Source organism: Stegodyphus dumicola, chromosome 1 (genome assembly GCF_044657685.1).
Source record: "Stegodyphus dumicola isolate Sdum_Otavi_A_Nest chromosome 1, ASM4465768v1".
Lineage (NCBI taxonomy): Eukaryota > Metazoa > Arthropoda > Arachnida > Araneae > Eresidae > Stegodyphus > Stegodyphus dumicola.
In genome coordinates this window covers 23,479,764-23,496,560 of record NC_140768.1, presented here as the reverse complement: position 1 = coordinate 23,496,560, position 16,797 = coordinate 23,479,764, and the positions used below count along the sequence as shown (strand labels likewise).

General features: G+C 31.8%; 1 protein-coding gene across 5 annotated transcripts in view; it reads left to right on the top strand.

The window, feature by feature from the left end:
• LOC118197440 (structural maintenance of chromosomes protein 6-like) overlaps positions 1–16,797 on the top strand; it is a 144,280-nt gene that overhangs the window by 99,891 nt on the left and 27,592 nt on the right. For all 5 annotated transcript variants that reach the window (XM_035368956.2, XM_035368954.2, XM_035368955.2 and 2 more), the window contains one exon: positions 7,796–7,966. In XM_035368956.2, the coding sequence (XP_035224847.2) occupies positions 7,796–7,966 (171 nt within the window). The remainder of the gene's footprint in view (positions 1–7,795; positions 7,967–16,797) is intronic.

Sequence of the window (16,797 nt, the reverse complement as noted above, 5' to 3'; positions counted from 1 at the left end):
ACGGAAATATTTTACCAGTCGTTGGAGTAAATCTAGTTGAGAAACACTGGCCTAGATCACTTTCTTCAGTCCTGATGCTGTTAGGATGCTGATGCCTCCTGGATCTTCTTGGATGCATCTGATCCTTGGGTTGTCTTGATTTGCTTTAGCCACTGCTAGTGCAGGTGGCTGCAGAATTGTCATAAATCATCTTAGATTGTCATGGTCTTCGAGTTGGCTTGGCTGCTTGCACTCAGAGCTCTGTACTGGTGTTAATATTAGCTTTGTATTCTTTTCTACTGGGTTATGCCATTTGCGCTTTTCCTGACCATGGATAGCTGAACCTCCTTTTTGGGATAGTATTAACATTTCTTTTCATCACTTGTTCAATCTGAGACCGCTTTGCACTTCTCTTTATACCAGTCTGATTTCCTTTCTTTGGTGAACCTGCTGCAGACCTAGGCATACTGGCTATTTGATCTGTTCCTATACGAGCCTGATTCATATTAGATGGACCTTGCTAAATTTCTGCAAAACTTCAGGCTGATTCTAAAACTTCTTTTATTAATGGGATGTCTACCCATTCATTAAGGCTTCATTTGATTAACAGTTACAGTAACTATGGAACCATCTTTACCTTTTAGTAAAGTACTGTGTTTCTTAGTAGTTGAGTTGCAAAAGTGTCAAACATGCGAAAAAACTTTCCAACCTTTGCAATGGTGCATAAGGTAATGGTTGATTAATTTTCAGCATTTATCCCTGACTTAATTCGGCATACAGCTAATTTAGCTGTGATTATGGCTTTCATATTTCACAGCTAATTTGAATAATCTTTCTAGTGTATGAGAATTAATTAGTGAAATTCTGAACCTGCAGTTGCAGGCTGCTATCAATTCTTTCTCTAGCATCTGATATTTTCCGAATGCTTCCAATTTCAACTGAGCCTTATCCCTTACTGCAGGGAAGACTTGTTTTGACCTTAGTTTTGATCTTGTTTTGACTAATGTTTTGACCGTAGAAATATCAAACTCGCACATCTTATTGCTGGGTTTACCTGAAAAATGTTTTTTGTTCGTTTGTACAAACTCAAGATCTATCCTTTGGAAACCAATATTGTTTTAGCTACCTTCTGTTACTCACCAGTTGGATACAGTAAAAAGTACCTTTTCAGCCCTCCCACTGCTTAAAACCTAGCTCCTACCATTAAAACTGGTACCTAGCTTCATCTTCGATGCTGTCTACCAAATACTCTAAACCTTCTATCGAGTCTGGCAGCATTACTCCAATTTGCAAACTTGCAGGGGCTAAATTAAAATTTGTGCTATCTCCAGGCATTATTTTGGATCCACAAAGGCAATCAAGCAATGTATTTCCTAGCTAAACTTTTAAGTAGCAGAACTCCAATACAAGAGAAGATTTAATACAAGAGAAGGTCGGCAGTTACGCAATTTTCATTATCACAGAAACAATCTCTTCAGCTTGCAGAAATAACGGAAACAAAGTTCAAAGTAAGATTTAAAGTATTAAAATAGAGATTATGACAAAGCAAGCTTTGATTAAGGCTCTCAACTTGTGCAAGAAATTACAGCTTACGAGGCTAATGCTGATTCAAGTAATTTTGACAGTGGGAGAAAATAATAGTGAGATGGTCAGCATTGGCTGCTATGAGCTCTTTCTTGAACTTCAGAATTCTGTGCTTTAAATACATTTTGCATCCTTATGGGAGCCAATGAAATTAGAAGTGATCATAAAAGTAAAATGACAAAGTAACTTATTAATAAATACAAGATCTGCATGTTGCATTTTACTAATGCATTGATATTCAAACCTAAAATTAAAACTGCAATTTCTGCAATAACTCAAAATAGATGCCTTTAATATTTGGAGAATTAATTTGGAGAGTGTTAAATGTAATGTATTGGTTTTTAAAAGGTTAAAAAGGTATATTTTTTAAGAAAACATAAAAAGCAACTGATTTCTGAATCTCTGAAATTTACCATTGGAATTGTGTTTGTTGCAAGAAAAATCACAAGACTGATGAATTTCAGTTAAAATGAATTATTGCAGTCATTTAGACAATAGATTAAGATGGAAAGCCTGTGATGGGATTAGATTGGTGTGTCCCTAATGTCACTCAGCGGTTATGTTTGTCTTGAACAGTGGTATCCAGGTTATGGCACCCATCCTAAACTATGCCTGCCATCCCCTGGAGACTCAGCTAAAGCCATCGCGGATTCACAACACTTGCAAAAGATCAATTACGTAAAGAGATGACAGTTAGAAAGCCCTCTCAGGACTTTTCTGCTACATTTGGAACTAGAGTGTCCAGGGAAATAAATTAAACAGACACCTGGCAGAACAGGCCTTTTATGCCTACTGACTATAGCCTGTTATTTTAGAATAACAACTGTTATTCTGAACAACTTCAAGGTTATTACTGCAGCAAGATTTTTTTTTGCAATCACAGGAACAACAGCTGCAGAAAAAAAAAAGTTAAAGTTGTGTAATTTCCCCTCACATACACTTCACATTTAATGCATTTCACTTCATGAAAATCAAATGCATGAAGCCTGACGTGAACTACAATCTCAAATGACATGGAGAAAATAAATGCTGTGTGATGATGACAGCACAAGTTTATGATTGCAAATGGTAGAGCTGCGCTGCAGTGGCATCCATTGGCAACGTCAGTACTCTTTTATAACCATCCATGCATTAAAATTTTTACTTTTAAAAGAATGAGATTTGTTTCCATAAGCCATAAGCATCAGCTTCAGATACAGAGACCCTTATGAGGCATGTGAAGCATGGAAGATGAACACATTCTTTATAAGCTGCACTCTTTTGGAAATTTGTTCATATTTTGGCCACTTTTGATTTCATTTGCATATCACAAACTATTTACTCCCTTTGTTATATTAATATTGAATATCTCTTATTATTGAGCAGCCATGCACAAAATTTTATTTATGTAAACCAAAATTTTTAGATATTGCGTATTTTGTTTTTGTCATTTTAATCTTGGACACAATGTATTTATGAATTTCTCTTGGCACAATAAGTTTAGGTTTTCAAATTATCTTAACATTGTTGTAAGCAGAGTGATATCATCTAATGATAAACCTATTCTTTGCATCTAGTGAGACTTAATACAAAACAACTAATCACTGCTGGTGCTTTAGTGGATTATTAGGACCTTAAAGTATATTAACTGAGTTACAACTCCTGGAACTCTACAAGAAGGTACGACGCTAACAAAAACAAAGCGTATCCCTTCTTTATTTCATATGCTTTGCATTAGTTTACAAAATAAATTTAATGCTTACTTTCTGGATAGAATAAACTGAATAAAGTATAACAACAGTCTCAATTAATAATGCAAGCATGCCCTAATCATTAAAAACAAAAACATGACATATATCATGATATATTTCATGTCACCGTGTCAGACAGAGCCCAGCTAACTTTTAAAACTTCTGAACTGTGCTTATATCAGGCCTTTCAAGTTTGTTCTGATCAGCAGGTCTCTCTCTAGGTAAGCTGGAGCGGTGGCAACAGCCAGTCTTTTGTTTTGAATCATGTTGATTGTGATTTTACTTCTCATTTTAACCCTATGCTGCTTGACATAAAATGTACTTACTATTTACTAAACCCTAGACTGAGCAAGTATGTGACAAAATGAGACTTATTAGTAAAACTTAAATAAAATGTCACTTGTCTTCTTTCAAATATGTCCAATTATTATGAGTGTAAAATATTTAATGCTACTTGAGAAATTTCATGAAGTTTATTTTATTCTCAAACTTACTAATAATTATGCAAGTTATGTTTAATAATAATGCATTCTAATTATGGACCTATTTTAGTTTTAGGATGGTATTACAAAAGTGAACTTCAGCATAGATAATATTTTTAATTGAATTTATTCAGTTCCCATTTGCTTATAGGTCCTTAATTTTTTTTTTCATTAATGGTCCTTAAAAGTACTTAATTTCCATGTTCAGAAATGTTTACGAACCCTGGATTACACAAATAAGAAATTTAAAATATTTTGGATGCATTTTTTTATATAGTATTTATCCTTTAACTAGCTGTGGCCTTGTATAATAATCTCGAGTTATATATATATATTCCTTAGGCTGAATATAATATGGAGAAGCAGTATTTCTCTTATGGGGGGCTGGATAGGAATTAACATTTCGTAAGAGTATGGGGCATAGAAAAATTTGCAAATTACTACTGTGGAGAAAATTAAACAAATTCAAGGTTTTAAAATAATCTTAAAATGTTTTCAGCTTTTTTTAAGTTACAATAAGACAATATCACTGCACCACGTAGAACAATATAAAATTCTCCAAACTCAAGTGTATTATCTAAAGTCAATAGGTGAATGGTATTGTCAAATAAGCTGCACTATCTACCTGTACACTCTTCAGAAATTATTTCTTCTTCCCTGTGTTATATCATGATATATTTCATGTTTTTGTTTTTAATGATTAGGGCATGCTTGCATTATTAATTGAGACAGTTATACTTTATTCAGTTTATTCTATCCAGAACGTAAGCATTAAATTTATTTTGTAAACTAATGCAAAGTATATGAAATAAAGAAGGGATATGCTTTGTTTTTGTATTAAATCATTGATTAAATTCAGTTTACAGAATGCATGTGTCCAATTATGAGTAAAATTATGTATTCTGTAGCAAAATAATCTTGACTGCCAAAAGGAGTTTTGTAATTTTGTGTGCAAATGTAAATGTGAGTCAGTTCTTTATTTGAAAATTTTACTTGAAAAGTATTCTTCTCTGGTATCTTACTTACTTTGCTATACTTAACTAGCCAAACTGTTAAATATGAACTATTAATTAACTACTACTGCTCTATTAATTATTAAACTGTTAATTAATAGTTTGTATTTAATTATTAATTATTATTAATTAGTTAAACTGTTAATATTTGACCATATATTTGAAGCCCTTGCATCTTCAAATATATTGTCAAATATTTGAACTGACATTTACTGTTTATTTTCATTTCAAATATTATCTTTTATTTTAGCAAGTATAGAAAAGCAAGAAAATGTGACTGTTTTTCCTATAAATTCATATACAGTCAAAAGTCGTTAATCCGGACTCGTCGGGACTTCGGTGATTCTGGATTATTGATTTTTCCGGATTATAGATCATCAATTTAAATCTGGTAAGATGGTATGCCGAAATTACAAAATTAAAAATATGAAACCATAATTTATGAAATAAAGAACAATTATGATCTAAAGGGTATCAAAATTTACAAAAAAAAAAAAAAAAAAAAAAAAAGCTTAATATTTATTTGTTTACTTTATTAAACATTTCTTTCAATGTAAGTTGTTTAAGTTGCTTCGTTTTATGTGATAATACTTTCTCTTTAATTCTATAAACAGACATAATTTCTTGTTCAGTTACAAAGTTCCGCTGTTCAAGTCCTATAATTGCTGTGTCGAGAATACCAACTAATTTGTCAATCGAAATTTTTTCGTTTTCAATAACCTTTGTGTCACTTTCGTCACTATCGGAAGCAAATTATAATGATGAGGAATTTGATTTAAATCATATCAAAGACGGAATACATCGAGATGAAATACTACACTTAGTAAGGAATTATAAGCCAAATAAAATGAAAACATCTGCCCTAAAGATAAGGATAGTGCTGACAGATCAACTTCCAATTCATTGCATGCCGTGGCGTTTCCCCCCTGCCGCAGAGCAGCGTGAAATTGATAAACAGATTTCGGAATGGTTAGGTCATTTTTTGCAGCAATTCCACATTTGTTTAATGGTCTTCGAAACGTACTTTCACTTTGTAGATCCTTTACATATTAGTAAATATATATCGGAAATTCTATTTGACATAATCGAAAGTTCAAGCTTACTTTTATAAAATTGCTCTAACAGTCTGCAAAAAATAATAAGCCAAATCCAATTCAAAGATTAAGAAACAACGCAATCTGCAACGTTAACTGAATTAGATAATTTTAGCTTAGCTTATACCGTCCGTTATACATTAAACGCGCATGTGTAAACGTATTTTGCACATGCGCAGCGCACACGCATATTTGCAACCGTAATGGTCTTATGCGCATGCGTCAAAGAGAGGCATGCGCAGAAAGTTTGTAGCTTTGAGCTCCGGATTATAGATCATTCCAGATTATGGGTGTCCGAATTAATGACTTTTGACTGTATTTCTAAGAAATGCTTAAATTAGGTTGAATAAAAATATCAGGGATTTTTTTTAAAGCTTATTTAAATTTTATGTATTTGTACATGTCATCACAAACTTGCATCCTAATGTGATTGTCTCAGTAAGGTGTAATATAATGCAGTTTAGGTTTTGAAGGCAAAATGTTTTTTTAAATTAGTGATAAATAGTAGTTGAAGTATTTTAATTTCTTGTACTTTATGGTCCTTGATGTTATGTAGTATGTTGGTAAAGCACTGAAAATTATAGTTGCTTGTATTAGTTTCACTCTGGTTGGTTATATTGTGCTTTTTGTTTTATTGTCTTGTTCCCCCTCCCATTTCATTTTAAAATCAAATTTTTGCTCTTCATGAGATAAAGTGTACTCATTATTTAATTATATGCATATATATTTCAAATTAAATATATTTACAAAAACATTTCCATAAACTTGAAAATAAGTTTAATGATATAACTTTAGTAAAAGTTACTCATGACCTCATATAATGAAATGCATAATATTTTTAGTGCAAAAATAATGGAATAAATCACATTATTAGATGCAGAAGCGTATCACTTTTATTTATTTAAAAAGACATTTACAAAAATAAATCGAAATCATTTTGCATTTATACTTGTTTGGAAAAAGGCTTCACAATAATATTGTTTGAATTTTTTTCCGGGGGAGGGGGGGGGGAGTTTTGGTGTCAAAGTAAGTTTTCTTAACTTTCTTATTTGATCTTATCTTATACTCATGTCTTTTTACAAGAAACATGTTTCGTAAGGTTTTTAGTTTTGTTACCTTTAAATTAACACCTTTAAATTTTGTAATATTTTGCCAATTTTTTATATGTTTATTTGTGGGATAATAATAATAAAGAAATTCTATTGATATAAAGATTAAGATAGAAGAATTATTGAAGTGCCTGCAGGCAGTGTCAAAGTTTTACTGTCATCAAGAAAATTTAGAAATATTCCATGCATGAATTGCTTTTCACAGATAGCTGTTGAATTCTTGCTATATATTTTGCTGATCATCTATGCTAATTATTTTGATGACATTCTGAAGTCACACTGTAGTATTTCTGGCAGATTTTGAAATTAAGAGAGGCACATATACAGTATTCTTGTTGTTCTGCCCAGTGCGGGAAAAGAAACCACAGGGCATGATGTCAAGTGATCTTGGCGCTACCACGAATTTTTCATTTTGTAATTGGCCACCAAGATCACTGACTGCTATGTCAAGATCTCTATTGCAAGAACTCGGTTATTAATGCCATTTGACAAACTATACACAGAAAATTTGTAAATTTTTGTTTTTTAAGTTACCATGACCTCATATAATGAGTAGTTTTCTCCATTTTGATAGTTTTCTCCACAGATGCCTTAGCTTCAATTACATGAATACTTGTTTTATGCTAAATGTTTAAAATATTTTAATTCTTTTTTACTTTTTTATTTGCATACTTTTTAAAATGTATTGCTTGCTATTTGTTTACAGTATTTTGTATAATTTTCTGAATATTGCATGTCTTTTAAAAATTTACATTGTATATTAAAACAAACAAAAAAAAAATTTTTTTTAAATTTTAATTTTAGCGAAGTGACTTAGATCATCACCTTAAAGAGAAAGAGAAAATTGAAGAGAAAATAAAAGATTGCGAGGCACATATTTTGCAAAAAAGTGCGGAGTTAAGCAATCTGAGAACGGCATCTAAAGCAGAATGGGACAATATTGTTAAAAAACAACAGGAAAATCAGTTGTTAATTGTATGTATTTTTGTATTTTTATTCCTTTTAATGTAACTTTTTTTTTTGAAAATTTATATTTAATTTTTAAATTATTTTTTGTTATACCATTATCTTCTATTGATCATACAAATCTATCATTCATAGTTCTATAATCTATTATTTCTGTAATAATATAAGTCTGTATATAATTTTAAGTTTAAACTTGGCCTATTTAGAGCACTCTGTAGCTGTTAATTGAAATGGGAAATGATACAAAATTTTGTAGATAGACAGATCAAAGGATGCGCTAAAAGAGATTCTGAGGGGGAAGGGGAATATGGTTTAAAAACTTTTCTGTATGTGGCACATTACATCTAAATGCAAATTTTAATACAGGCATCATTTATTTGTTAAAAACTATTTAGCAATATAAACCAGGTGTTTGCAGTAATATTTTACTGGTGACAGAGTAAGTACAGAAACAGACTCACTGATGAACACTTGGACAACTGTATTCGAATGGCAGCCACTTAAACACCAACATTAAAAAAAAAAAAAAAAAAAAACTGTTGATGATAAAAAAAAGAGTTCCATCCTTCTCATTAAACTTCATAAGATTGATAAATAGTCTGTTTTTACATTTGTTATTTATTACTAAATGCAATTTCTTTCTTATGTACAGTCTGATTTCAGTTTCTTTTTGTCATATACAGTTTAATTAATACTGGTTTCAGTTTCTTTTTCTCATATACAATTTAATTAATACTGATTTCAGTTTACTTGAAGTGTAAGTCTATAGGCAATAAACAAATGTAAGATTTTGTTTTAAAATATTGGTAGCTTGCAGTAGATTTTAAAAACGGCACTGTAGCTCAGAAACTTCATAAGTTTGGCAACCACTGGTGTGTTCAATGGTCACGTTACATCAAAAACACAAATCAAAAGAATATTTTTCTACCGTTGCCACTTAATGTTTATCTGAATCAAATGTATGATTGTACTATTTGTTGTATTGCCACTCAGTTATATGAAAAGTGTTCTGTTTGGATTGGAACATCGCAGTTTCCACTGGGGGGGGGGTGTCCAGTATCATTTAGGAATGGAAGTGGGCTAACATTGGTAACAGTTTGGGAAAAGATTCCAACTGAGCTTAGATTTCAGTTTATTCCATTTTGACTAAATCTGAAAATGGTTAAAGTATTCTACTTACCATTGGTTCCTGAAGTTAGTTCTAAGTTTCTGAGTTAAGGTCCATCCAGAAGACTAACACAAAGTATCTGCAATGTAACTGGTTGAGGTATTCATAAAAGTAGAGCTCCTGTTCGGAAGAGGTCAAGAATTAATGGCGGAAGATTTGTTGGATCAGCAGATAATGGCAATAATGATTGAGAATTCAAGCAAGCTTCTATTTTCATCTATTACATCAGCCTCACACAATCTGTCAAAATGCAGTGAAGAAGGAGGAATAAAATTCCACATTATATCTTCTTTGTATCTAAAGTGTTCAACAATATCTGATTTACAATTTTTAGGTATGTTGTCCAAAACATTCATGACTTCTTACACTATCACTCCAAATAATGGAGGCATTAGGTCATCAGACAATAAATTTTATGAGACCTGTAAACAAATCTGATAATATTTCTAAATGAACACTAAATGGTACTATTTTTAATGTAGTAAAACATGTAAACATTGTGATATATAATTATAAAGTAACTCTTGATATTTACAAATTTAATTTAAAGATAATTTGTCCTGCAAAATCCAGATCTTTTTTTTTTTTTTCTTTTTTTTTTTCTGTTGTTGTTGTTGTTGTTGTTGTTGTTGAGAGATAAAAAAACTTACTTTTTCTGAGTTTGAACTGGCCGTTTTGATAGCAGACACTTAATTTCAGATTGAAATTCAGAATGTTGTACACATTTATTTGCTGCATTCTGTTATTCAGAAACTCTCAAATAACTTTCTTTTTACCTTATTTATGGATTGATTTATTCACAAACCTTAAACATCAAACAGTTATTATAATTAATTTGCAAAATGATGATTTTTTTCGGGGAGGGGGGATGAACGAAATTTTCATGTGTGATTGTTGTGTATAACACAGTTTCATTAAAGTTCAAGTTTTTCTTTATCTTCCTACTTTTTACTGGTCTTACAAGCTTAGCCATAAATCAATGTACTGTTAACTGCCATTTGGGTTCATAATAACATAATAACACACAATTATTTTGCGCTTTAGATAATGTTATTTCTCTAGTGATCAAATCAAACTATTTTGTTTCCAGGGTAGTAGATACATTCTTGAAGAGTAGTATATTTGTTGTTGATGTCTTGAACTCTTTTTAATAAATGGCTTAAATCTATCAGGAAGGCCTCTGGTCCAGTAATAAACAGTGGTTATGGGCCAAAAGTTAGTCCAAAAGTATTGAAGCACTGTATTTTTATGTCTTCTGTGATTTTATTGCTTAATTTAGTTGTTAAAAGTAACTCAAAACTTGGTAAAAAAAATTGTTTTGAATGGTGCAACTCTGCTTTTAGAGACTACAAAACTAGAAAATCCCTTTTCTCTAATTAGCACTATAAGTAGATACACAATAACTCTATGCGTGTTCTTGAATGCAACTAAATTCATTTTTCTTCAATGGAAAGAATGTTTTAGATCAGTGGAAGACCCTAGTCAAATCCTAAATGCAATATTGCTTGTATTAAGCATTTAATTAATATTATATAAGGTCCAATAAATTCTACAGCATCAGAGATGAAACCCATAAATTGCAATAAGAATAGTTTAGTGTTGATTTGTTTTGAAAGGAATTTTCTGAGTATTGTTACCATTGTTTGCATTCCAAGCATAAACTAATATCTGTACCAGCATTAAACTTTGTGTACTGGACTCATTTAAGAACCTATATTTTACTTCTGTGTCTAACACTTTTTACATAATTTCATGGAATTAGTTTGCAACTTTCTTGAAACATATTTCCATCTTTAAAAGTATTGATACATTCAGTACTAGTTTTAAATGCTTATTTTACAGTCTGATGTTACTAATAAAATCATCAATATAGAGAGATTATTTAAGAGTTTATAAGTTTCAAGAAATTTGTATATACTATATGTGTATCTATCCTAATTTCCTAGTCTTAATAAGTCTTAATTATTAAATAGTTGTTATATGTATATGTAAAATATGGAATTGCACCATTTTGCATCATTCTACAGCATTACATCATTCCTTCCCTGCAGTTTCTCTGCAAAAAATTTCTTTCTGTTAAATCTGTAGCGCAGTCTCTGCATAGAATTAAAACAAAGACTTTCTCAACGCATAAATATGGCTGCAGTTATACTTATTCATCTCATTCGAAATCTGGATAAACATAGTTTTTCAGATGTCCAACCACATCTCCTAAATTTTGTTTATCTAACACAACTCTTTCATGGTGTTGGGATTTCATTTAGTGAATGTGGTTTGTCTACATTAGGATTGATGTAGTGCTGCCTGTGCTGCAATTATTTTGTATTAATTTTTTATCCTATTCTAAACATGTTTTGGTAAGTATTATTGAGATTTAAACTGATTGCATAGCTGACTGAGTTCCTATGTGCATATGTGGGTAAGACTAATTTGCTTAGTCATTCAAAGTTAAAGAGAATGTTTATATAAGGTATGCCAAAAAAGTAACTGCGCAAATTAAAAGACCGAATTATAAAAAGAAAAAGTGAAAGAATAAACACATGTTTAGAAAGAGTGACATCTAAACTCTTGTTATAGCCAGTTTAAACTGGTTATTTTATCATTAGCATATCATAACACTGGAGTCATTTTGATTTACTAAGACATATGAAAAAATTTGCTTTGTGACAAAATAACATTACAACATTAAATTTTGCTACAAATTAGATAAACCTGCTTTTGAAATGTTAGAGGTGATTCAAACAGTCTATGGCAATGGTCCCCAACCTTGCGCTCGCGATCGTTTTGTATGTGCTCGCCAGCCCGATTAGGTACTATGAACAAAAAATAGTTTTAAAATAACCATTCATGTATATTTCTTAATTGTTTAAATATGTTAAACAGATAAGCATTTATAGTCATAAGAGATATCTTGCAAGATGTTATAAAATAATTGGTTGCTGACTGATGAACTTGATAGCAAAAATGGAATCGTATTGCTGCATTCCTATGTTAGGTGGCTCAACAGGGGAAAAGTACTTCAGCGATTTGTAGAACTTCTTTCGCCAATAAAGAAGTTTTTGGAATCCACAAATGAAAGTTATAAAAAATTGGATGATAATAATTGGTTATTCGATCTGTATTTTCTCACAGATATAACAGCTAAACTGAACAAAGATCTCCGGGGAAAAGAAAAAACTTTTTTTCAATTGACTTTTTTCAGTTTTTTTCAATTGACAATTGACAATAATTTTTAAATTGCTTTCCAGATAAAGTTAAATTTGTGGATAAATCAAGTGAAAGAAAAAAATGTCACCCATTTTCAGAATTTATCAAACCATATTAATAACCACAAGGCAATTGAAACAGAGAAATACTCGGAAAACCTAAATGCACTGAAAAATAATTTTGAACTCTGCTTCTCTGATTTCCATAAAATTCAACCAATATTATTATTCATTTCAAACCCATTTGCCGAAATTGATATCACATAAGATTGTATCACATAAGATGTATCACATAAGATTGGAAATATGTTTAACAAAAATGTTGATGTTTTGGAAATGTGCTTGTGATAGGCCAAAGGTTGGGCACCACTGGTCTATGGTGATGCATTGTTTTCAAGAATACAAGTGTATGGGTGGTGCAACCATTTCAAATGAGAGCACAAAAGCATTGTAAACCAAAGATTGGATGCCCTTTAACTCGATATGTTAACTCCATTACTTTAACTCCACATATTTGGCGAGGTTAGTTTCTGTGTCTATAAACAGTGTTTTGCTAATGTAAAATATTGTTGAAAAATTGTATAGACTCCTCTGGCAATTATTTTGAAAGAGGCAAATTCATTTGAAGGTTAGTAATTTTTTCTTTGTTTATAAGAAATTGCCTGTTTACTTTATGGGTGCATCTTGTACACAGCAGTGATGTCAAAACCTTTTTCTCTCGGTGTGTTGAAAATTTAAAAAATGCTGATTTTTTCTTATTGTGTGACCACCTTACTCTTGAACAAAGCAGAAGTAATCCTGTACGTAACTATATATTTAAACAAATGCAATCCAGTCATGGGGTATATTATTCATTGCATATAAAAATGTCAAATAGTTACAAAAGCAAAATTCAAGTAAAACAAACTAAACTTCTTGTAAAATAACAATAAGAAAAAGATCTGAAAAAATTAAACGATTGCTTTCATTAAAAAGTTTCATACATCATGTTATTTCAGTAGGTGGCAAATTGCAGTTACATAGAAATGAGAAAAGTGAAACTGAGGATTTAATAATCATATTTTTTTTACAAAAAGGTTCACATACTATTAATAGAATTTACAATAATGCATTAGAATTTACCTTATTCTTTTCAAGAATAATTTCAAGTTAAACTGAAAAAGCACAGAAAATATTACATTTGATTTATTTTTTCGTTGGTGAGCCTTTAATGGATAAGTTGTAGAGTCATTAGGTCTATGAAAACAGGAAACAAGAAAAATGTGCAGTTCCTTCACAGGAACTCGAACTTTAGACCTGATTGCTAGCTTGATGAGCTTTCAAATTACACCATAAGAGAGAAAATACTGTGCATTCTACCCCCACTTAATGGGTGACTGGGGAGGCAGGGACCAAATTGCCAAATTTTTACAGTGTTGAATTATTGTTCATCACATTTTAGCTTGAGTGCCATCATAAAGTTGTTAAGTTTATTTTGAAGCAAGAAACAGGAAAAATTTGTACTGCCTTTCGACAGAACTCTTAACTCAAAACCTTATATTACTAGTTAGATGTGTTTTCCAATTACATAGAGTTTCTGAAACAAATTTTTCTGACCTTGATATATGATTATTATATTCAAAACAAAACTCACTTTAACAATCATAATATAAAGAGTGAAAAAAGAATTAAAAAGTTATTTTATATATAATGTGAATATGTATGATATTTTATATATAATGAGAAAATATGCAAAATGTATCTGCAGTGTCATTCAGTTTTTAATGATTTTGTATATGTGTCATTTTGTTCTTTATTTAAGGATTAAAGTTTAATTAATTTTGAACAGCTAAAAGTTTTCCCTTGTGATTATTATTTTTAATGGGAATTTCAATAGATATTCATTTCCTATCAATGTTTCTGCATGATTGCACTGTTATTGTATCTGTGAACAAATTTTTAAAAATGTGAGTAAATTTTTTTTCTCACTTGAATGGAAACATATTTTTATGCATTTTTTGGGTAAAAAAAGAGGTAAGCCAAAATTTTTAATTAATATATAATGGTTGTTTATAACTTGACACCAATTATGGAATAAAATGACCTAAAAAATTAAATTGCTTTATCCTGTGAGAATCAAAGTTTGATTCAAAAGTTTCAAGACTTATCTCAGTGTACGTTCCGTTGTTAAAAATAGTGGACTGTAAATTAACTTGATGTTACTCTAGTATAGAACTCAAAAAACCTCAGACTCCTAACGTTGACCGAAACTTCTTTATTGACTTTCAAATAGTAAGTTAGGCGAAGAGGAACGGCGAAGACCACACAAACTCCGACTTCAGTGGCGGCTTACCAACACAAACTCAGAAGAACCTCCGCTTAGTTGAAACTCCAGTAATTCACAGCAACCTCGAAGCTCTAACCACGAGCTTTAAAAACCTAACAAATTTGCGTCTGCACCGCTCTTCGGTACAAAGAAAGAAATACAATTTGCATAACATCGAACATACCCCCAGCCTTGAAGTCCCAAGGGGGTTCAAACAATAAATTTAAACTGTTGAACTGCATAAACGTGAAAAATAAAAATTAAAGTCTCTAAATCAGGAATTAAATGGCAAAGCGCATAGCTTTGCTATAGGTCGTTTTATTTCACCATTAGACGTGCGTAAACTCACCACTCGAACTTTCTCATCCAAACCGGGATATACTTTAATAATTCTACCTAATTTCCAACGTAGCGGAGGTAGATTTTCGTTCTTAATAAGAACCATATCACCAATCTTCAGGTCTTGTTGTACCTTGCACCACTTGGGTCTCTGCTGCAATCTAGATAAATACTCACTGCTCCAACGATTCCAGAAATGTTGAAATAACCTTTGCACGTTCCTCCAACGGTCACTGCAGCTCATGGTTTCTTGAATTTGGTTAGATTCTGGAATAGCGCTTAAAGCCGCTCCGGTTAAAAAGTGTCCTGGTGTTATCGCCTCCAAGTCGCTACAATCACTTGAAGCTGGTACTAAAGGCCTAGAATTAAGACATGATTCAATTTGGGTTATTAATGTCAAAAATTCCTCGTATGTTAAAATAAGTGTTCCTAAACATCTTTTTAAGTGATGTTTCATAGACTTGATACCCGCTTCCCAAAGCCCTCCAAAATGAGGGGCAGAGGGAGGATTAAATAACCATTTAATATTTTCTGAAGAAATATAACCCTGTAGCTGTTCATCACGTTGAACAATAGAAAAGGCTTTCCTTAATTCTTTATTAGCTCCTATAAAATTCGTTGCAAAATCACTGTGAAATTCACATGGTTTGCCTCTACGAGCTATAAACCGCTTAAGTGTCGCGAGGAATGATTTTGTTGAAAGATCTCCAACTAATTCTAAGTGTATTGCTCTTGTAGTAAAACAAATAAATAGACATACGTAACACTTAAAGATTTTGACTCCTCTACCAGGACGATATTTAACGTTAAATGGTCCTGCTAAATCAATCCCTACACGAGAAAAAGCTCTACTTTGAGTAACTCTTGAAGCGGGTAAATCTACCATTAGCTGAGTTGCAGTTTGCGCTCTAACTCTACGGCAGATAACACATTGGTTTATACACTTTCTTATAATATCTCTAGCATTCACAATCCAAAATCTATGTCGTATGACAGAAGTGAGTAGCTGCGTACCTGCGTGAAGATACGTGTCATGATAAAGCTTAATAATTAAACGCGTAATATTGTGATTCTTAGGTAAAATCATAGGATGTTTCTGATTATTTGAAACTGCAGAGTTTCTGAGCCTTCCGCCTACACGCATTACTCCCGCGGAATCCAAGAAAGGACTCAAAGACAGTAATTTACTTGATGTCTTCAAGGGTTTACCAGATTCTAAACAGAATAATTCTTCTGGAAATTCGGCTCTTTGCACAATCCTAACAATCATAGAAGTAACTTCACAGAATTCTTCAGTAGATAAATAACCCTTTATACGCTCTGTAGGTAACTTACTACAATTATTTCTAAATCTTAAACACCACGCTAACACCCGACATAACTTTAACCATGACGAAAATCTTGAAAACACACTAGGCTCTTCAAATTTGGAAACATTTGAACTGAAACTCTTTTTCAATTCCTTCAACATAACTTCACCCTCTAATTCTACACTTGAATTTTGCTGTACATGAATTACGGATTCGTTTAACCACTGCGGTCCCTTCATCCATAACTCACATTGTAGGAATTCTGATGGAATAAAACCTCTGGTCCCACAGTCTGCAGGATTTTCTTTTCCAGCAACATAATTCCATTGAATACCTGGAACAGCTTCCTGGATTTTTGCAACTCGATTTGCCACAAAAGGTAGCCAACGGCGAGGTTCGGACGAAACCCATGCCAATGTAACCCGCGAGTCGGTCCATGCGTAAATATTGTTAATAGGCAGTTCTATGCATGATAATACTGCATGTAAGAGGTTTGCTAAAAGTAACGCAGC